The 24,586-nt window shown below is 34.5% G+C and overlaps 1 protein-coding gene across 7 annotated transcripts in view; it reads left to right on the top strand.

Moving 5' to 3' along the window:
• Positions 1–24,586, top strand: part of pphln1 (periphilin 1) — a 66,655-nt gene that overhangs the window by 34,743 nt on the left and 7,326 nt on the right. For 2 of the 7 annotated variants that reach the window (XM_073946689.1, XM_073946688.1), the window contains 10 exons: positions 1,043–1,086; positions 3,913–3,977; positions 4,078–4,287; positions 5,066–5,133; positions 12,350–12,478; positions 12,562–12,737; positions 15,164–15,256; positions 15,823–15,858; positions 19,393–19,469; positions 22,384–22,515. In XM_073946689.1, coding sequence (XP_073802790.1) covers position 1,086; positions 3,913–3,977; positions 4,078–4,287; positions 5,066–5,133; positions 12,350–12,478; positions 12,562–12,737; positions 15,164–15,256; positions 15,823–15,858; positions 19,393–19,469; positions 22,384–22,515 — 987 coding nt within the window. In that variant the 5' untranslated portion in view covers positions 1,043–1,085. 7 annotated transcript variants of the gene reach the window in all.

The raw sequence follows: 24,586 nt of genomic DNA on the forward strand, positions 1-24,586 counted from the left end.
AAACACCTTTCATCAGCAAACACATTCCCAACTTACATTCTTACATGTATATCATTTACAAACACTCTTTAAAAGGTAACCAACCTCTTACATATAATATAATAGCTTCAACTTTAATTTAGCAGCCATTTTTTTAAAGAAGTGAATTGTTTGGTATTTTGAATTAAGATCAGACCCGGAAACCGTGTTTTTTGTGGAAGTGGAGTTTTGTTTGGCAGCGCGCTCAACCTTTCTCCACGTTTGCTCCTAAATGTGTTTTTCCCTCACGATAATTAAGTGTATGCAACCGATTTAAGTATGCTAGATTGATAGGGATACGTCGAGCAAAGCGTATAAGCGGTATGTGAACGCCGACTTTAGGTTTATACATGTGGAGTCTCTATGTGCTGGTGGAAAACAACATTACACGTATTTTAATGAGTTTATTTGGTAGTAAATTAGTTTATTCAATAGAAATTCATACACATGGCTATGTATAAATCAATATTGACGACTTATTAAGTGGACTGTGAACTAAACAAATAGATCAGTGTTTGTAGGTTAAAAGTGTGTGTGCTTTCTGTGTTACACAATGTTAAATGCGGTGTTATAATAGTCTATTATTGTTTAAAGTAAACCATTAAGCGGATAGATTTAGTTCTGGTTACTGATTGGTTATAATAACAGCAGTGTTTAGCTTGTCAGTTGTTTTGGTTTACTTATTTACGGTGCTATGTTTCTTACTTTAGCAGCATTCAAACGCGTTTAACTTGCTTGCTTTCTATTATTTATTTACAATGTTATTTACACAATTGTGTTCCTAACAACGACCCCTAGACTTCAATAAACAAGTGTGTGTTTTAACCATCATCCCCTTCACCACCAGACTAGTATAGAAGACTAATGTGTTCTACAATACATTAAAATGTTATCAAGTTCTGCTTTTACTTCACTTTTGTTGTTTAAAATGCAAACAGTGCATATTAATCCGCAGTAATTATTGGTTACAAGTTTTCAATGCGATATAAACTGTGTATTTCTGTTTGTTATATCTGTTTTTTAGATCAACACAGCTGAAGACAGAGATTAATAATTCAGAAACTAAAAGTAAGTGGTTTTAAGAAATGTGTTCTGTTTTATGTTTGATTGTAATGTAGAAGATTACAAAACATGAATGTGATTAGGAATCGTTTATATCAGTTGTTTTTGTCTACTATAGAGTCTTGAAATGTGTTTATTGGCTTATTATGTCCATCATACATTAGTTTGTCATGTTTGATAATTATTTTTTATTTTAAGGATTTATTCTGAAATGTTATTCAGTATAACAATCATTTGTATACCGAAATTTTGTCAGGAATGTTTAGAATAAAATAATAATAAAAGATCAATGCATTTTCTTATATTTTGTAGCTATGCTTGAAGCATTTACTTTGTTTTTAAAATATTTAAAATGCAATACAACCTTTTGTGATTACTTATCTCTTTTATTTGTTGTTTAATTCTGACATAAACATATCTGTTACACACTAAAAATCTAAAGAGTTTGAGGCATAGTTTAGTTAAAATTTAGGTAAAATGTACCTATTTTTTCTATTTTAGTTTTTGCTAAATTATTTGAAAAAAAGAAAGTAGAAAACATGCTTTCATTTGCTATGTTTATCAAATGTATGTATACACAGAATATGTACTTTATTTTTTAAAAACTTTTATATTTGTTGTTTAATTTCAGCATAAATATACCTGTTACACATAGGCATGGGACGATAGCCGGTTTTAAGGTTTACCGTGGTTTGGAAAAGTCAGGGATTAATACTGCTGAAAATGTTATCTTATACAGTTCTCAAGGTATATGTTCGTTTTTTTATGTATGATTATGTGTTGTAAAAAAATCTGTTTTTGAAACTAATGAAGAGAGAAGTGAATGATTTATTTTAAATATTTAGGCTGACATGTTTACTGCTCCACACAATTATTATTATTATTAAATTATTTTATTTTAAAAAACATTTATAATATATGTTTCTTAAAATAAAATAAATTGCGTTCAATAGGGAAAAAGTGTTTTTTTATTATTTGTTTTACCCAGACCTTTAAAAAGAACTCATTTTAGAGTAGTAATCACAATACAGTGATACCGTGGTATTTTTATCCAAGGTTATCATACCGTCAGAAATTTATACCAATGTCATGAGAAATCAAGTGCCCCTGACAATTGGGACACTGGGTGATCCTATTGGTTCTCTAGAGTTGTAATAAGTACAGTTTGTAGCACCTGATTAAAAAATACATATATAAATGCAGTGAAATCTCGTTTAAATTTATGTCATTTAAAAGAGTGTTGTAATGACAAAACTTTTAAATTATGTATTTCCTATACTGATGTACAACTACATGCATTTGTTGTGGCATGGAGAATTTCTCTTTATTTTAGATGTGCTTACGACATGCTACGACTTATGTAAATATATAATGTCACATGTAAATACATAAAAACATCAAAAAGACATCATTTAATGTTTACAAATGTCTCAATATTTTTAACTATGCATGTCTTTAACTTGTAATTACCAATAATAATGTTACAAATATGATTAGTCCTGTTTAAATCTCAAGACTGAGACTGACTATAGACTAAGAATAGACTATAAAAAGCACCAAATATAATTATAATTGCACTGTGGAGAAGTAGAATAGCTTTTGATGAGGCATTCAACGCAGACGATCCATTGGGGTCCTAAGCGGTCACAATTGTGGTTAAGTCTAGATCGGATATGTGGCCGACCATAAGTGCGATATGCACATTAATATAGCAGCATTTTTTTGTGACGCTGCATGACAATAATTTTTATTTAAACAGCACTGTGACGGTTGGGGTGGGGGAAGGTGTTAAAAAATACAATTAACTGGGTAATTTAATAGATAACATAAATAATACTCTTTACAACTACTGTTTTTACTGTGCTGTGACGGTTGGGTTTAGAGTTGGGGTGGGGGTAGGCGTTAATAAAATACAATAAACGGGAAATTTAATAAGTAATATAAATAATTCTCGTTAACTTCCAGGCAGCAACCATATCTGATCTAGCAACAACCCATTTATAGCAGTGTTAATATTGTGTTATAATAATATAACCATCAATTGCAGGGGGGACTAGATTTTTCACCACAACGGTCCATGCCTAGTTACACACTAAAAATCGAAATGTTTGAAGCATATAATTGAAATATAGATAAAATATATCTATATTTTTCCATTTCAGTATCAGCCAAAATATTTTCAAATAAAGTAGAAAATATTCTCTCATTTGCTATGTTTATAAAATGTATGTATAATTTAAATTAAATTAATGTGTCTGCGGGGTGTTAAAATGTCTGCAGTTTCAAAAACTAAATTTCAGGCCTTAAAAAGTCTTAGATTCACTGAAAAATTGACTTGTAAGTCTTGAATCATTTTTAACAGATCCTAATTTTCCTTTATGTAAAGCTACCCAATTGATCCAACACACATTTAATCACCAACAATGCATGTCGATAAAACTTTGAGCATAATATATATTTATAATTAAAGCTACGTATAACAGACTGTTGTGCATACATTTCGTTTATTGAAGTTTTTTTAAAGAGTTTTTAAGTTATGTTGAAAAAAATAGTATGTTTACAACGAGGGTCTGTTTGTTTTGACACGTTATTTAAAATATATGAGTAAGAAATAATGAATTAGAATTCATCTTTTGATGGCGAAAGTATTCTGCTGGGCCCTTCAACAAACCCTTAGCGTTTAGCCCTATGCAAGTCTGAAATGTCTTCCTTGATGGTCTTTAAAAGTCTTAAATTTGATTTGTTGAAACCTGCGGAAACCCTGTCTTTGAGCCTTAATGTATGTTCTTATGTTTACGTTGTATTGATATGTCATCTGTTTGTGTATTCCAGTGGCTTTTAGGAGAGAACGAAATTTAAGAGAGGTTTATGAAGACAGATTTGCCCCAGATAGAGCGGTAATTACTCATTTATCAGTTTCGTTTTTGTCTGCCGTCAGACATTTGGTTCATGCTGGGATGCAAACAGTTTTGCTTGAGCTTTTTTTTTATGTTTCAGGGTCCATATCCGAGAGGAGGACAAGGTGAGAGAAGACCTCCATTCGGGCGGCCTGATGAGGAATTCGGCCGTGGTTTTGAATATGATAATTCCCGCTTTTACCCAAACGGTGCTCCTCGCAACTACCATGGAGAGGATCAGAGAGGCTACCATGGAGACGGCCATCACAACTTTCCAAATGAACACAGGGGTGGACCTCCTGGACGAAGAGTAAGCTTTAGAGATACAGATTTCTGTTTTTGTATTTAATAATGTTCATTTTCTTCATTATTATTTTTATTATTATTTGTATGTCCGGGGTTGATTTCTTAGAATTATTTTCTATTAGTTAAATGGAAAAAAGGAAAACACTCATGTCACATTGCATCATGTCATTTAGGGCTGCACAATAAAACTTTTTAGCATCAATGTCGCAATGTGTGTATCCGCAATACTCACGTTGCAGGATGTGCAATGTCAAGATGATATTATAGTTAACAGAAGCCACAGTTCAAGACATGATTTGTGGAGTCATTGCCAGTTTTAACCACCCATTTATCAATTAGTTTATCATTTGCATGTGTTTTGTTTTTAAGCCATTTCAAAGAATTTAGGCACAGTAAATTATGTTTGTAACTTTAGGAAAGATTATATTTATGTGCATATACGATGAAGATTCACTATAGTGTTACATTTGATTATTCTTTTAGTGCCTGAATACTGCTTGACTCCCCAAAACCAGGAAATGCTGTTTGTTTAGTTTGTATCCTCGCTCTATTGTATTTATCAATGCTTGTGATTGTTTTATTATCATTATGCAGATGCACTGCCTTACAAAATCATCCTGATGAATCTATTTTTTATAAGTTTAAAAGATCATTTGCTGTTATTTTGATCTAGTGAAAGTATACTCATCATCGCTATATGTATCACAGATAAACAAAATATTGCAATGTCTGGTTTTTCTTTAATATCTTGCAGCCCTAATGTCATTGTATATGTGTTTCAGCAAGAAGACTTTCCATACTACAGAGGGCCAAGAGAAGAACCCCATGGTGGCCGCCAAATGGATTTTAGGTATTTGTTAAGTTGAGCTTGCCATTTTAGGAATAAAGGTGTTTTCCTGCAGTTGTGATAGGTGTATCATGAAATTTCAGAATCAGAAATGGCCATGGGCTTGTGGCAAATTACACCACAAAATAACACAAATTTTCTGCTTTGTCTGCTGGTATGTTATTTTATACAAATAAAACCATAGATATAATAAATAGAATAGAGAGTATTATTGTTAGATGGTCAGATTAAGGTGTTTATATATATATATATATATATATATATATATATTTATTTATAGGATTTTTACTATTAGAAAAGTTTTGGTTGTGAGTGTGTTCTGGGTTTTCTTCTTAGCAAGCAATTATGATGACTTGGATTTGAACAAAACAAACTTTTTACTAAAGTTTTTGTTTGTTGTAAATTGAATTAACCTTACTACACAGTGAATTAACCTTACTATAGTTACCGCCATGCTTTCAGTAGCACTAAGCATCATAGAAATCTTCTTAAAGCTGAATGCCATATTCAAATGTCTATTAAATCCAACCAGTCAAACATTAACTGAGCAGTCTTACTGTTATACTTCAATTGAAGTCACAACAGGCTAAAACTGTAATAGTTAAAGTTCTGGTTACTCGTTAGTTAAAATAAGTAGTACCGATTTAGCTTGTCAGTCATGTCTAGCCCAAAATATGTGATTAAACTTGCCTGCTTTTTATTTATTTGTGTTCTTAATAGTCTAATTCTGCTAGTAGCATCAAAGAACTCAGAGCCTTGCTGTATTTTGTGCCTAACAACACCCTCTAGCCTTTAATAATATTTTTGGGAACTTTATTGTTATTTTTACCTTTTTATTATATTTTTTTAGACTATATATATTTATATATATATATATATATATATATATATATATATATATATATATATATATATATATATATATATATATATATTGTAGACAAAATACAGATTATATAAAAGAGTGGTACTATTAGAAAGTCAGAGAAAGGTTTTTGTTTTTAATAAAAAAAATAAACTATAGAATACAGGTGAAGATTTGATAAAAAAAAGATGCACCTTTTGCCAATTCTTGATAAAGACTGACATTGATTGATAAGCTGACTTGAAACTCCAACAGTAGAACAACAGCAATCAAAATCAACATAATCTTGAGAATATGTCGGTGCTACAACATGTCTCAGTTGGCCTAATGCATTGCCCAGGCTTTTACAGAATGATGAAAATATATATCTGAAATTCATGTGGCCTAGATTTTCTGCAGTATCCATTGGTATAAATATTCTTTCTTACTGGAAATGTGTTCTTACTCTGAGTCACATGCATGTAAGATAAGCTTCAAATGTGCTTTGAGCGTAACATTTGGATCCTTTTTACACTTTTCTTTAGTGCTGACCCCTTCTGGGTCTTAAAATGTATTGAAAGCAGGGTAAAAAGTAGGCATGTTCATTGAAGGTCTTGTCATTTCCCCCAGCAGATGGCAGAATTGTTCCTTGAAAACACATTCGGTTCCCTCCAGCTTTAGTGTCTTGTTTTTATACTTTGACCGAGAGAATAACAGACGCCAAGAAACAAAGTTGCTTAAGAAGGAGCATAAATCAAACTTTGAGTTGTCTTACGTTTTCTGTTTGGTTTGTGTGTTGTCGGCTCGTATGGAAATACCCACAGACAGTCCTCCTGCCAACTGCGGTTTTCCCTTATCTCTTAATCTGCCTCTCACCGGTAATTAATTGCAACAGTTCACAGCAGGGATGGAGAGCAGCCAAATGAACTTCGTGTTGGTGCACCCCTACAGAGAGAGCGTCACTAAAACACTTTAACAGTGACTTCATGCTTTTCTTAATTGGCCAAATTAATGAAACATGGAGAGTCTGTTTTTACTGCAGGAAAGTCAAAACAGAAGATGGTTTGCTTGAGGTTCAGATTTCTTCACAGACATTTGAGGCCAGTGAATGAACTTTGTGTTGTCTGTTATTTATTTATTTATTTTTTTGAATGAGCAAAAAACAGTGACCCTCATTTATGTATGGCATCCACTAGGGCTGCATGATATTTTTTAAAAATGTAGCATTGCAATATTTTTTTTATTTTGCGATATACAGTTGAAGTCAGAATTATTAGCCCCCCTGTTTATTTTTTTTCCCCATTTTTCTGTTTGCTGGAGACATTTTTTTCAACACATTTTCAACCATAATAGTTTTAATAACTCATCTCTAGTAACTGATTTATTTCATCTTTGCCTTGATGACAGTAAATAATATTTTACTAGCTATTTTTCAAGACACTTCTATACAGCTTAAAGTGACATTTAAAGGCTTAACTAGGTTAATTAGGATAACTAGGCAGGTTAGGACCTTAATTTTGACCTTAAAATGGTTTTTAAAAAATTAAAAACTGCTTTTACTCTAGCCGAATTAAAAAAAATAAAGATTTACTCTAGAAGACAAAATATTATCATTAGTTAGGCTGGATTTAAACAAATTAAGTTAAACATTGCTAAATTTAATGTGTTTGTTTAAATTCAGCCCATATACTAATATTAATAATTAAACATGTGCATAATTGTTTACTGTTTAAAACTTTACATAAACAGACTTCACCACTAAATCAGTTCATCAAAGTTAGAACTTCTGCTGACCGAACTACTAGGGATGGTAAAAGGGGGGTCTGTATTATTCCTCTAAAAAAAAAGTAAATTCAGTCAGTCGGTATTTTCAGTGGAAGCTGCTAGAGAATTGAACTCCATCCCACCAACAATTAGAAGATTGTGCACTTTTCATTCTTTCAGGTTCATGTTAAAAATTGGTTATTGACAAATCAGCATTGTCGGCATTAGTACTGTATTTTTGGCACTTAGTTTGTCTTTGACTTTTTGGTCCTCTCTGTCCTCAATCTGTTTTTGTTTTTTTTAATTGGATATGATAGTGTATTCTATGTTATTGTGCTTAGATTAGTTTTTAGGTGTGACTTTTTAACATTCTGTAAGGGGTCTACAGATAAAAAAATAGCCATTCTTGGCTAATTCTGGCATATTTTGCAGTAATATTTATTAATGTGCATTGACCCTGTAAACAAATAAACTAAAATAAAAAATACAATGCTCACCATAACTGAATACATCGCATTTGGGAAATTAATATTTTTATCCATTTCTTAGTGTATATAGGCATTGTATTTTAGTGTATTTAAACAAAACAGATTTAACAGAGATATTTATTCAAATAATATTTTAGTCTCCAAACATATTTAGAAATTGAAATAATACAATTAAATTCAAGCAAAATATTGCAAAAAAGAAAATTACAACATAAAAAATGTCAACTACATTTTTCTATTTTCTTTTTTTTTTTTTTTTTTGCATCTCTTGATTTTTCCTCTTTTTAAAATGTGTATTTAATATTTTTCTATAACATAAATTTGGGTGTACTAAGCTCCCAATTTGGCTTCAGTGCTGACTAATGTATATGTACAAATATGATATTGTATAGCTTTCTATTAAAAATATGAATTTAAAAGATAGATTTGTGAGGGGTGTACTTACAGTGCTCGGCATATATAAGTTGTTAGATGAAGCAGCAAAACAGGCTCCTTGCAAAAAATCTACTTGAAAGTGACAGGATGTTTGATTCCTCCTGAGGACTTGAAACCTACAATTAATGTGTATATAAAAGGAAACATGGCAAAGGGAATAAGACAACTGCATGAAATTAACCCGAAAATAAATGCAAATTATAATTTTGAGATCAGGCATGAACAAACTGTCTATACTAGATGTCAAATTGGACATTCTAGGTTGACTCATTTGTACTGTTTTTACTGAATAACAAAGCACCACCTAAATGTAAATGCTGCCATGCTTTACATATTTTGTTGGAATGTGGAAATTTGAATACCATTAGATAATTTATTATAAGGAGAGCACTTTGATGGATATTTTTTTGAAAAGGTACCACCTTAAATCTTAATCTTAAATTAAATTTAAATTGAATCTTAAATTATTTATCAAATCAGACTGTATATCATATTTAACTTAAAATAAATTTTTGTGTGATGTTTATTTATTTCTATCCTATATATTTGTCTAACTTTTTATTGTAAAACAATTTTGTTTTTATCATGCAATATTTTTATGCATATCCTATTTGCCCAGCCATAAGTTGCTGATGTGGCAATAAATAAATACTAAATAAATAAATATATAAGTTGTTTGCAACCAGTATATTTTATTATTAATTATTTATTTACATGGGTAGACTTAAAAAAAGAACACAGTTTTGCCACTTGGTGGTGCTTTTGAGGTTAGTCTATGGCTCTCACTCGTCTAAGCCCTCTCTTGTTATTAAAATCAGACATTCCTAGGATTCAGTTTTGAAGAATGTCCTTTATACGGCCACTTAAAGCATTGTCCTGCTAATTCGAATAACCATGCATGTCAAACATGCTTTTAAAATACCTGTAGTGACCTTTTCTGTGCTTTAATCTGCCGTGATTGGGAACGAGAGGTTAACCTTTCTTTTTTTTGTTCTTCACTTGGGGTAATATCCTGGCTTCATATTGGCAGTAAAGACAGACATGTGGTAATTTGCTCTGTTAGTCCAGGGCAGACAGGGTCACCTGCACTTCAAACAGATGTGAGGGTCATTAAAGTTTTGCGAGGTCACTGTGTGCGGACTTCTAGTCGTGTGTTTGTGAGAGAGGGGAACCTGGCTGGGGTTCAGGCCAGGGTCACTCAGACCAGGTGCCTGTGAGTCTTTTACGTCCTCCCCGCTCGCCATATAAGTGGCACGTAATCGGCCTGCGTGACCGGAGGGTCCCGGCAGGGAAACCGAGCAGAGTAAACTGAAGGGGGTTTTACTGCCTTTAGAACAGATGTGTGTTAATGAATGTCTTGGTTGGCGGGTGAACTCGGCAAAGCCACGGTGCTGTTCTGTTAGGCAACGCTGCAGCTTTTTACAAGCCTCATTTTGCCCTCCTCTTTGTGCAGTTTATATTGAGTTGCGCTTTACAAGCAGGATGTGAAGCCTCTGGCAGAGTCCTTACACAAATAGGGAAAGTCTTAAATGAAGCTCAATGCAGAGCCTAATTTAAATGAGTCTCTTCTGTGTTATCAGGGCCAGAGGTGTCCTGTGTGACCAATGAGTTTCATAAAGGTCTTTAAAGACTTCATGTTAAATGAGCCAGTTACTCGAACATTCACACATGTACCATAATAACGATACATAATATGTGTCATTATTATTAAGGCTGCACGATGTATAGTTTCAGCATCGATATCACAATGTGATCATTCGCAATAGTCACATCACGAGCATGCGCAATGTTGAGTCTGGATTATAATTATTTAATATAATAAAATATATACTAAAGTAATAAAATTGTTTTTGGAGGAACAATTTTATAAGCAGTAAGGTCAAAGAAACTGTACCATTTTTAACTTTGTCAAATTATATTATACAAATAATTTCTATAATGAAGACTACGCAGTGTTATTTTACATTTGATTATTCAGCTACTGTATATCTGAATAGAGTTTGACTCCTCTGAAAACAGTCAAACACTGATTATTTAATTAGTATCTTTTTCTGTTTTGTGCTTCTGTATACTTGTTGATTGTTTCTTATATTTTTTATGCACATGCATTCCCCTACAGAATCATCCCAATCTATCTAAATTATATTCATATCGCTATATATATCGCAGAATAAAAAGAATTGCATTGTTAGGTTTTTCTAATATCGTGCAGGCCTAATTATTATCATGAAAAACTCACTGGTGCATGAATTAAAACATTAAGAAGGAAATATATATATATATATATATATATATATATATATATATATATATATATATATATATATATATATATATATATATATATATAATTCTGACTTCAACTAAACTATATAAACATATATATAATTTTTTCTTTGTTATGCTTTAAATACAATCAGAGTATTTATATACTTGTATTTGTTTATTTTCTTTACATGATATAATATATTTATACATTGTTTATCTCACACTTTTTAAAATAGTATTTTGTATTATCATATTTTAATGTTTATAAAATATCTAAATTAGAAAATGTTGAATATTTATGCATACATATGTATTAAATTGTTTAGGTAGTTTCATATACTTTATCCTATTTCCATAAACTGATGTATTTTAAGTTATTTTTATTTTCAAAGCAACAGAAAATAGTGATAACCCTTACAGCTTTGCGACATTCACTGCCCTCTTGTTTTTGGGTTTATGACAGCATAAAATCAATATGACTGATAAGTGATATAGAAAAAAAAACTTTTAATAACTTGGCATTTAATTAGGTGAGCAGATGATTATAAGCAGTATAAATTATATAGTACTAGGACAAATGAAGTGATCATACCAGACCTAAGGCCAGTGGAAACATCTCGTCTGCTCTCTTCTGACCCTTCATCCCAGTACACTCAGTCTCTGACCCTACAGGGCATGGTTCATATAAACAAGTGTCATGAATTTAATGCATCGTCCCCTTCTTAACCCCATTCTAAACCTGTCAGAGGACAGTGAACAGCTAGTTTAACCACACAAGCGTCCTTTAACTTTTTTATGTCTCAAGTTTGTCTGCTTATTAATGTTTGAGAAGTAGTATCACCAATATTCTTGGTCACACTTTACAATAAGGTGTTATTAATTAATGTTATTGTATTCACTAACATGAACTAAGAATAAACAGCACTTGTATTTGTTCATCATAGTTCAACATTTACTAATGTGTTATTAAAATACAAATTCATAGCTCTGCACTGTGACTTAACAACTAACAATGAACAACTTTAATGTAATAAGAAATGTATTCATGTTAGTAAAGACATTAACTAACATTAAATTATTTAACCTTATTTTAAAGTCTTATTGTCAATTTCGCCACATTTTCATACATAAAAAGAATTGAAACTGCTAATAATACAAAATTACTACAAGAGAAATATAAAATACACAAACAAATAGAAATAATTGTAGTAAATTAAAGGGAAAGACTACTAAAATTTACTTAAAGTATTAATTACAATTAAAGTATTCAAGTAAGCATTTTTTGCTCACTATATACCAATAATTTGACCTAGTTTTGCTCTATTAATTTTGTTCTGTTTGGTTTGATATTCATGTAAAATGTTTAATGCGAGTATCTTACTATTATGTGATTGTAAATATTTGTCTTATTTCATTTTAGACCCAGTAATCGACCTGGTCCCCCACCGAATGCTCGAGTCCAGGGTTCTTACCCCGGGCCTAGGTCTATGCCTGGCCCTGATGCAGGAGACGACACACTGATACAGGCCATCATGAACCTGGACCGGGGGTTTGTACTGGTATTCTTTTATCTAAAATGCTCCATATTACTTTATTAAAGGCAACAGAAACTCAAAGTCTCCTGTCCTGCAGGGAAGAACGGGAAAACGTGAGACGAAAGGCTCCTTTTCCTCCTGTGCGTGAACGATCTCCTGCCCGAAGGGACATCCCACCTTCACCTCACAGTCGGTCGGGGTCTAGCATAAGCAGCCGCAGCTACTCTCCAGAGCGGAGCAAAGCGCATCCCTTCCCACCACAGCAGGGCAAAAGTATGAAACTTATTTTTCACCTCACCTTTGTTTAATATCTGATCATATGTTGTTAACAGAGATGCATAATTGTTTCCGCCTTGTGTAAACACTCATTCAAATGCATCTTGTTGTACTTGTCTTTGGATTTTTATCTAGACCCTTCTTTCTTATTTCGTCAAGCTCTAAATCACTTTCACAGGAGCATTAGTGTGACACTTGAGTACTTTTGAATGAACACATCTACAGCTTCAATGCAGCCAGCAGAACAGCAAGCGAATGAAATTATGTTTTGGTCCAGTAGCGAAGTATGTGTGTAGTTTTTTTGGTGCTTTTTCTCACAAAACGTCACATAAAGGACCACATTTTTGCACAATGAGAAAGATTATGGATCTTTTGTGGCTGTTTCTAAGCATTCAGCCGCATGAGCATTTATACTATGAATGCAGTTCAGTCAAACCTATTGAAAGTGGACAAGCTCTAAAGGTTTTAGACTGTATTTACACTTGTATTTAGTGTTCACATTTGATCAGATTGACGAAAGTATATCTCAATATTAGATGTAAATGGGGCTTTTAATTTAGCTTTATTGCACTTATGCACAGTTGAAAGGTTTTTGTGTGTGTTTTAAAATGTAATCTAAAAAATGTCAAATTTAGCATTCATTACTCCAGTATTGTTCACATGATCATTCTAGGTTGCTGATTTGGCATTTAAGATTTTTTTTATTGTAAATGCTCAAAACAGCTGTTACTTAATAGTTAAAGTGGTCCCTTATTGTTTGCAGGAGTTACGTTCTAAAAATAACCCGCAATAGGCGAAATTTGCAAAGTAGTCAGCCTTATTTTTCATAATTATTATAGATGTTTAAAGGCTGTAAAGCCCCTCACTACACACTTCATACACTTTTCTCAGACAGATTTTAACATTTTCACTTTTCTCTCTCGTTAAAACACTCTCAAAGTTCAAACCTTCGTAGAAAAGTAAGTCCAATATTAGCATTTGATCTTGTTTTATTTGTTCTGAAATTATCGGGGTGTCAAAATTAATTGTTTCTTCTGTGCACTGTGATGCAGACGTGAACAATTCGGTATTTGTTCAGTAATAAACACAACCGGTTATTACTTACTGGCGTCATTTATCTAATATGCGCTTTGTCACTGTAGTTTACTATGGCGAGGGAGGCGAGTGTGAGTAATTAAAACACTGTGACTACATAAAAACACAGAAACTGTGCACAATTCACTGTGTGTTTGCTGGACAGTCTTTCACTGATATACAGCAGAAGCTGTTTCGCTGTGATTGAGAAAATGTTAGTAAACTCCATTTCTCTCTCATTGTGGCCCATTTGACCTGCTGACGTGATGTTTCCTCTCCTCTCAGCTGTTATATTGATGCTTGTGGGTCCAGTTTTCTTCTCCGTGTCTTAATGGATCAGCTGTGATCGCCGCTGCCGTTTATAAGCGTCACTCATCGGTGAACCGCACCAGAGAGTTAGCGCCAATTGCAGCCCTTTTTGTTGAGCACGTGACCAATCACAGGGATGTAAGAAAGAACTCGCTAAACAAGGTTTAGAAACCAAGCAGGATATTTACATTTGTTCATTAGCTGTAAATGCTCTTGTTGTTCTGTGCATGTACTTGAGTATTTAATGGTACAGTCCCGAATGTTTCTATTAAAGGAAAAAATTACAATTAATATATGAATATAAATATATTTATACATTGTGCTGTGAAGTATTTCACAGTGTATGGAAAGCTTCGTCAATGCACCATGATGCACCGAGATACAACCAAACTGTGAGACCAGTGTAGCTTCACACCTCTACGTAATAAGATAACTTCTACCTTCCGTTAGCAGATCCAGAAGTCCAACTTTTTGTGCAATGGTTAGCATCTTCCTCTGCCTTTTGGATGCTACCGCAGGTGTCTTTGTGGGTGCAGAACGTTTCGTCGACATTGTGTGGAGAAAACTTGCAAACATACAGTTCAACACTTTAGAGTCACACTGCTAGCGATCGAAGATTTATGTATATTTGTGTATAGGAGACACAGCATGGAGGAGATTGATTGACAATGGTCTACTACCAGTCAGGACGCAGAACACAATGCGCTAATCGGGACGCAAAACACAATGCGCTGTAAAAAAAAAAAAAAAAAAAAAGGATGTCAAATTGCACGAATAAAATCGAAGCTGCGAGACCGCAAAAGGTGAACCACTCTATAGCAAGAAACCTTTGTATATGAAAACAGTGCTGCATTCTTTTGATTAATTAAAATGACAAAGATGCAGAAAGATTTTAATTGCATGAAATGTTTACTAATCTTAACTATACATAATTTTTTGTTTTTTTAATTAATTAATGAATTTATTTATTTATTTACTTATTTATTTGTTTATTTTTAATTTCCAGTTTCTGTTATGATTTAACGCAGTGGTGTTTGCAGGTCTAGACAGTCTGCCAAGCCTTTCTGCATTTCCTATGGAGAATTTGCATTGGCGGGATCCCCCACACACACCGACTGTAGATGGTGCGAAGGGTCAGTGCACAGCTTGCAGTGTAGTTTTTGACCTGACGTGGACTATTTGAAAAGTGCTGATTGATTTAAAGGCATTCCTGACTAATTTGCACGCGAGCGCATTTTAATGCACGCAGCTGCGGAGTGGAAAGACTTTCCCTGGATGCTTTATTCCTCATATAAACTAGACAAATGTCCTAAATGCTTCCCAGACATGTCTGATATGAGTCGTCGTATTTGAAAATAGACAGGCTTGGACATGACTGCACCCAGGCGTCCACCACAGACCTCCGATCACAGATGATGTCACTCAAAGTCTGTCCTAATAAAGACTCCCATCTGTGTTTGTTTCCCTGTTCTCTGTTTCTATAATGAGATCCTCAGCAATGAGCTCCAGAGAGGCGCTTCGAGCGGCCAATATTGGATGCACATGTTTGGGCTGTCTTTAGATTATGCTGGCCTGAAAAGACAGAGCAGGCTTGCATGAGATCATATGATCTAACCTTTATTACCGATGAAAGTGCATCAAGAGTTATTGCTCACTGAAAATTACAATGCTTATTTTCTTTTTTCTCCTCCTGTTTCAGGATACGAGGAGCCATTTGGGCCAGGCAGAGCACCTGGTAAGTTAAACAGTGCCCTGTTGGCTGGACAAATGACCTGGTTAAATTTGTTATGTGTTAGAAGGCCCACATGTAATTTGAGCTTGCTGAAATGTATGGATTGACAGTCGAAAAGACAGTGTTTCCACCTGGTATTGACATGCATTCTTATGAAGGTGGTCAGCTATGAAGCTTAACTGTTTCCACCTGGCATTATAACATCACCGGGTATGTTTGCATGGAGACCAATAATCTAATTTTAATACAATTAAGACAATACTCTGATTAAGAGTCTTCCATGTAAACAGTGATTTTTGATTGATTTAATGTGGTTAAGGTCATAATCGAACTAAATAGAGATCGAATAAGACACTTGGATTATGCTAAATTTTAGTCGCACTATTGAAGTGCAGTACAGACATGAGAACACCTTAATCAAGCTTTTAGCATTGATTTTCGTCGCATTATGCGCCAGGATAGTCTACACACACGGTTTTTTGACACTATTCTCTGCACCTACCAAAGGACCCTATACAGTGTGCACTATCAAATTCCAAAAACAACACTCTTCCAGCAGATCATACTCTCATCCAATATCTCGTTTGTCATGGAGGCATGCATGAAATGTTCCTGAATGAATCTGAAAGTGCCAAACTGCAGATAAATTCAACAAATGAAAAATTAAACACCCAAAATCATATGAAACTCCTTAATCATATTATTATCTTATGCAGATTAAGGCAAATAATTTGATTACTAATGTCCATGTAAACGTAGTCATTGGTAAGCTCTTTTTTTTTTTTGTTATAATGCCGTACAGTGAAGTATGAATGCCTTGTTTGGGAGAAAATATTATAAATATGTATGTTTTGAACTTGATGTACAGTTGGACATGATCACAGAGTAAACACAACCACTGACTTTTTTTCTGGATGTTACATGCGTATCTGCCAAAAAAAGTAAAAGAAAATTTGATGTGATCCTTAACACAGTTACACTACCATCTACAAGTTTGAGATTTAACTTTTTTTCTTTTGTAATTGAAATATGTTTGTTATTCTTGCCAATAATTCATTAATTTTATTCAAAAATAAAGCATTAATCCTGAGAATTGTTTTGTAAAAACGTCTTAAAATTATCGTCATAAAACGTCATAAAATTTGATTTAAATATAATATATATATATAAATATAATACATTTCAAAAATGTAATAAATCCCTTTGATGACAAAGCTGAAGCGGCTTTAGCCATGAATAACCCCACTGAACTGCACTAAGCTGAACTTCAGCTCTGAAAACTAGACTGACAGTTTCAAGCCCTATTTAGACTAATACATTTTAGTTTTAAAACGTATAAGGTTTGCTGCAGTTACGCCTTCCATCCACACTAAATGGGAGTTTTCAGGCACCGAAATTGGAACTTTTTGAAAACACTGAAGGGGCCGTTTTCATTTTAAAATGCTGCTGCTCCATCTCGATGTGGATGGGGGAAAGCGAAGACATCTGCAAACGGAGGATTGCAGAGCCGATTGGGGCTTGATCTGATTGGGGCTTTTTCCTCAATATTAAGTAGCCTACAGACAGTTCAGTCTTGCATTCTCTTCTTGTAAGTTCAGACTTTGCAAGTTTGATATGGAAAACAAACTCCAGAGCACACTTTATTTTTTAACCTCATTCACATCACTCTGGCTATGCTGTTTCACTTTCTTAACAATAAAATGAAAACATGATATAAGGAACTGCCATTTTTCATTTTGATTTTAGCAACTTAACAGACACCAAAACTGCTGAGGCATCGTGTAGCTACATATTTATATGAGCGTCATCTTCACTGCGTGCATATTTATAACAAAACTGAGCCTCTAACATCACTGCCTCCTTTCATTTTCATTTAAATATGAAACATACCCTCTCTTTTGCTGAATATCAGTTTTAATAATTAATGATGGCCATTAGAAAAGTATACCGAACAATAACTTCATATGTTATAGGAAATAAAGGCAAGCAATCAGTAAAATGTGTAGAATCTGTGTATGTGGTTACATAATATATTACCTTATCTGTGCGCTCAGCCAAAACGCGTTACCTGAGAACAATAGATTCAAAAGACTAAAGTCGGGGAATATGTCGCTAGACAACAAGATGCATTTAAATATCACATTTAACAACTATAGTGAGATTAGATCCAGAGGTAGATCCTTAATGAGCAGTCCGACGTCCACAGCTCTCGTTGCTGCAGTGCATCCCAGAGTGTGTGTGTGTTCACGTGGTGTGCCATTTTAGTGGGATAGTGTGGACGAAGAGTTGTTCATAAACGCTGGGTGAAACGCTAGTGTGGACGTGGATGGTTTTCATTCTAAATCGTTGTTTTAAAACTAAAATGAATTAGTGTAAACGGGGCCTCAGTTTACTAGAACTTCTATGTTAAGCTGCTTTAACACAATCTACATTGTAGAATCACTATAAAAATAAACATGAATTGAATTACTGCAGTCTTCAGTCTGCTTAATATGTTTTAAAACTTATTTTACATTTACATTTTTTTTACATTTAGTCATTTAGCAGACGCTTTTATCCAAAGCGACTTACAAATTTTGTACTTTAAAGCACATGGAGTCCAAACGAACAAATTGTATTTGAAATAGAAACCCTTTGTTACTTTTGTATTATGATTGTCTTTACTGTCACCTTTGATCGGGTTATTGGGTTTTTATATCATCCTTTAAATAACAAACGGCCCCCAAGCTTTTTAAAGTTAGTAGGGAACTCTTGGCCAAGACACAATTTAATATTTTTAGAAAAACCCAAACACAGAAGAGGAAAATCAAACTCCTTTTGAATCCTGATAAAGGAAGTTTTACGGCTCACCACAAGGAGATTTTGTTTCGCTTGGGTTTACGAGTTAAAGGTCAGCCTGCAGTCACAGTAACTTGAGAGAAAGCGTTGCTAATCGCACCATCGTAGAGCCTCATTTTGTTTGTCTGCTTTTCTCTCACTTCCTTTGGCTGGGGATCGTAAAACGTCCACAGGCGTGTGTTCGAGTGTCTGATTGTTAAACCTTTCCTCCTTCCATTCCTTTTTACTTCCCATTGCCAGATGTTAGATAGCACCTCATGTGTATGAGGAGATTTGGATTCGAGTCTCTTTAAATCTAAACGGTCTGGTCCAGGCTTCTCTCCGCTCCAAATCAATTTGGCCAGCTCTCCTTCATCCTTCGCCGAGCGAATCCTTAGGTGTCGAGCCCACATTTCACACGGAGGGGGTCATAGGGTGACACTGCCGGCACCTGGCTGTGGTTTGCCTGCAGGGAAGAGCCCTGATCGGCAGTCAGGGAACCACCTGGTTCTGCACGCCAGCTGGATGTTCGGAAAGCAAACAGGACCCGTTCCAGCATGCGAAAACGTTTACGGCACCAAATGAGTCAAGCAAGGCCGTATTCTGTGGCTTTCTGGGGGATGTTGATCCACGTCCAAACTATAGCTGCGTTGTTGGCTAGCGTCCTACAACAGATGCTTTGTTTCTTCCTTACTGATTTTACTCTTTCATCTCCTGCAGACAAGGAAAGGCCCCCCGGCCCCTCCGTGAGTGCATCACGAGATGGTTCGCCCCATAGCTCCGTATCTGCCACTAAGGTGAGCCACACACACTCACACACACTGCAGAGCTCTCAAACAGATGTGCCTACCAGAACACTCCCTTTCATCCAGTAAAATAATAATATGTGTGACGTGCCTGCCATTTCAGCTGATGGTGAAAAAACACACTTCATATTTCCACTAGTAACCGGAGATTTTTTGGTAATTTTGAAAAGCTGTTGGCTTGCGCTTTGCTCTTTTTTTTCTTCCATATGATAGGTTTTAAAGGGTCCTGTTTGGCGTATAAAAGGCAGGCGTCCGTGCCGTGTTTATTCAGACTGTAAGCACGGTTCTGACACAAAGCACAGTGGGTCGCTAAAGCAGAGTTTGTGGACATCGTGGGGCCACCCAGGCCGCGCATAGCTAAAAAAAGAGGGTGAAATCCATTAGCTCAACTCTCTGCTCTATCATAAGATCTTATCGGAGGCTCTGAGCACTCTGGAAGTACTCTAGGGAGCTTTGAGAGCCTAGAATAAATTTGTTTCACTGTTTTTCTCTTGCGCTCCCCTCTTGTTACTATTTTTAGGCTCGGGTGAAGTGAATCTTAGGAACAAAATCAATGCTAAATATTTTTTTCCACAAAAAAAACAAAAAACAAAGAAAAATTAATAATTACAGTCTCTTCTGTGAAAGCACATTTTTATTCTTTTATCCGTTAGGAAAACATTATAACCACTAGCAACATTAGTAGCAACAGGCTAGCACAGAAATTCCATTGAAAATACTGGGGAAAATAAACTTATATTCTAACTTGTATATAGTCATATTTTAAAGTCATGGCAAGGGGAAATAATATTTAATGCAGTGCTGCTTGTCCGATCTAAGTCCCATTTCATTTCATATATCTTACAGGCAGTGAAGATTGCTGATTTTTAAAGAAATCAGATCTTTAATGTGACAATTTTGTAATGCAAAAGCAGTTTACCGAAATCCCTTGGGCTATCTGGCTGAAAATTAAAAGTCTGTGTGCATATAGCCCATTAGCAGTTTTAATTAAAATCAGTCATCTTTTTTAAAATCAATAAAGAGTCATGGTAATGTAGCAGCTTTGTGTGGATCATGATTATAGTGTTGTGGTTGCCTCTAATTTTAAATCACTGCACATAGTTATGATTTAAGCAAATTGGGATTTTGTACTTGCATTTTCACCCTTAGATATCTCTAATAAATTAATTAGAAACCCAGTATTGCATTTAGTGTATTACCGTGTTAAGATAAATTAACAAATAAAACTGGAATCGGACAACAACAAAATAAATAAGATCAATTCTGTTGACCCTATTGATCTTGAAGCAGAAGAGGAATAAAGCTTTTATTTTTATTATTATTATTATTAGTATTATTATTATTATTATTATTATCGTCATTATTATTATTTATTACTTTTGTTGTTAGTTTTTTGTTTTGTTTTTTATATATTTATTTTATTTTCTTACAGTTACTGTCATTTAATAACTATGTTTTTATGGTCATTGGTTAGTTGTAAAAGAGCAGAACAGTGTATTACTTGTTTTTGTAAGTATATAATATTGTATCTGCACAATGTTAATAAATATAGTTGTTTTATGTTTAAAAATTTATTTAATTACAAATAAAATGTATAATAAAATATTACAAGTATAATGGATATTAAACAACTTATTATTAAATATTTATAATTTTATACTTATTTGTCAACATTTTTTATTGAGAAAGAAATTTAAACAGCCTGTTTCACAGAAATTTTGCAACAGAAACAGCCAAACACTGAAGGTTACATTAAAACAAGTTTCATTATATATGAAGACCCCTATATATTTGTTTCTTTTGTCTCGGTTTTCAGTCATCAGTGTTTTGATTGAATGCATGTATCAAACTTCAGTTCCAAGTCAAAGCAGCATGAAATGCCTTATTAAAGAACCTGCGTGTCTTTCATTTGTTTGATCACTTCGATTCACCCCTGAACCATGTGCTGATGAAAGTTGTTTCTGCTTGGTGGACGTCTCAGTCTTTGAGCCTTTGATCTTCTTCCATCGCTCTGTTCATGGGGCATAAGCCATAACCTTGTGCCTTAGATGAAAAGGCTTTGCCAGTGTAAACTAGGCCTGATAGGCGGTCTCTTAAGTTCAACAAACACGCTTGTTTTGGAGATTCATTGTTTGAAGAACAAAGAACAGATGCAGTGTGTGCATTTCGCTGTGGTGGCTTCATATTTGTTTATAATGCTTGTGGAGATCTTGCATATATATATATATATTTTCTCCCCAAATAGAACTAATGATTGTTGTTGGATTAATAAGTCTGAGCCAAATATCTTGGGGTCCAAATTGCGAATGAAAATAGACAGAGCCTTGTTTCCATTCTGTCACATAGTGAAAACAATCTGCCTCTTTTCTGTTTAGCTGGAGAAAGCATCATTCTTTCCTACGTCTCTTAAAGGAAAACTCCACCTTTTTGTTGTTTTTTTTTGAAAATAGGCTCATTTTACAACTTCCCTAGAGTTAAAAAGTAGAGTTTTACCATCTTTGAGTCCATTTAGTCAATCTTCTAGTGGGAGAACATTTAGCGTAGCTTAGCATAGATCATTGAATCGGATTAGACCATTAGCAAATAGCTCAAAATGGCCAGAGTTTTGATTAATTCAGCAATTTAATGTTTTACTCTTCTGTGGCTACATCATGTATCAAGGCCGATGGATCTATACTCTCATTCTGGCGTAATAATCAAGGAACTTTGCTGCCGTACCATGGCTGCAGCAGTCACAATCATAGTTTGTGGATTTTAACTGGTGGAGGGTTTTGTGATGGGGACTATTTTCAGGTGATGTTTGATATCAATAATACAATGAACTGTTCCTTTTAAAATCAGAGTCTGAATGTGTTTCTGTATTTAACTGATCATTAAAAATGCTTAATTTTTTTGTGTACTGCAGGAGGACATAACATCAGTGGAAGTGCCCACAGAGGAAGTCCCAGCCCCTGTGGATGAAGCTTCCTCTGTCATGGACGACTTTCAAGAGAGACGAGCTCAAGCTATTGCTGCCAAGGCTCGCGAAATTGAAAAGGTGTGAGAAATACCTTATTTCCTTTTATTAATTTATTTCCATAGTGTCTGAAGTAAATGGGAAGAGTGTGTTGTCATTTTCGTTTTAAATGATCATTTATTTTAGTGGTGGTATGTTATTAATAGGGCTGCCAGAGATAAAGAAATAGTTAGCTAATAATAGCAGATTTATTTTCAGGCTAATTAGGGAGTCATAAAACAAAAAAACGGCACTTTCTGAGATTTTAACATAGAAGACATCGTTAATAAAAATAATAATAATATTTCCTTACATTTATATAGCGCTTTTCTGGACACTTAGTGCTTTACACATTAGGGGAAATCTCCTCATCCATCGCCAATATGCTGCATCCACCTGGATGACACAACGGCAGCTATTAAACTGAATATTGAGAATGGAGTGACTTAATTTTTTCCGCACATCTTTCACTGGCAGCAAACTAGAGGTTGTAGGGGCATGGCTAAGCATATATTGCCCGACTTGTCAAACTGACGTCATCTTGCTCTGATTCAGGGCTCATTTTACCGATCCCCCTCCTCAGCTGCCCTCCTCCCCCGTCCCGTGTTCACTATCATTTTCTTCCGTGACTCTCCAACCCACTTCACTTTCTTGCGCAACAAACCCCCCACTCTTCACTTTCGTTTTTCATCCACGACACCCCTCCACTTTCGTGCGCGACACCTCTCCATCCTTGGGTAATATGCCGGATACGTTACCCCGATCTGTTTCGGGACCTTGCAATTCACAAATTAAGCACAACTCTGATTATTTATTCACCTTAAGACTAACATTGTGCTCTAGCAAAATAAATACTGTAAAAAAATTTCACGTGGACTTAAAGTACTTTTGAGTGCTACTACTTTCATGTATTTTTGCTCTTGACCTCTGTTTGGCCATTGCTTTTACTAAGGTGATAAATAGGCAAAACTCTCTCTGCTTTCTATACAAGTTCAGAATGATGGTAATAAAGTCCCTGCTCTCTCCTATGTCTTTTTACTGGCCCTATTAAAAGAGAGATGGGATCCCCCAGGAGCGCTGCACCAGCCCTCCTATTGAGCTCTTGCCTTCGGCTCAATAGCTGCTGACGCAGCATGATTTTAACTGTCGGCTTTTGACACAACCTTGAGCTTTATTGGGTTATTTACATATTGAAAACAAATTTGAGTTTTGAATGCATGGTTTGAATTTGAACTTGAGCGTCTTTTTCTACTGTAAAAATATATTTCTGTTGCTTGTTCAAGATACTTATTTAAAATGAGCTGAGACAACTCAATTCTTGAGATTTCTTTCTTAATTGTTTTACGTTCAATCCACTTAAATTTGTTTACTTTGTGTTTGGACAACATGAATTGTGTAAAACTCTGCATTTTTTAAAGTGTGCAGAAATTATTCACATATCTTAGTGAATGCCAGCAAATGTTTGTTGAAAAAAGGTGCAGAGTACAGAGATGGCTAGACCTGATTGAGGGAAAAGCTAAACATCTGGTGGACACTTAAACAGAAAAAAACACACACTGAAATAACAGGCTTTGGCCTGAAAGGCATCCACACACTGCCACTGAAGTATGTGCATTCAGGGCAAATCAAAACACTTCAGTAGAAGTGATGAAAAAAGATGAAAAAGTGACTAAAAGGGTAGATATTATACAGCATGTCGTTTTTTCCCAATATATTAAATACATGCGATATGCATCATTTTAACTGTCAGATTTGCAAGTTTTTATCCACGTTTGGACTAATTAAATGGAAAAGAGTGTTTAACAATTCTTCAAATTTGTTATATTATTCAAATAGTCATATAGATTTGCAATGAAGTGTCATTTTATTAACTAAAATCTATTAAGCTATTACAGTAAGAGCTTTTATAGTTTTTATCTATTCATTTGTATGCTCTTATTTGTTTGATGAACTTCCACCCAACAGTGAGCATATTCTTCAAACAAGTTGAGTTCCACTCATGCTCAAAGAGGAATCTAGTTGGCTCTCGAATGTTTTGTTTCGACCAGCAAGACGTTTATTTTACAGATGAGCCCGTGCGATTTTAACAAGCCTGAATTCCTTACTGCTAAAG

This window comes from Danio rerio, chromosome 4 (genome assembly GCF_049306965.1).
Source record: "Danio rerio strain Tuebingen ecotype United States chromosome 4, GRCz12tu, whole genome shotgun sequence".
Classification (NCBI taxonomy): Eukaryota; Metazoa; Chordata; class Actinopteri; order Cypriniformes; family Danionidae; genus Danio; species Danio rerio.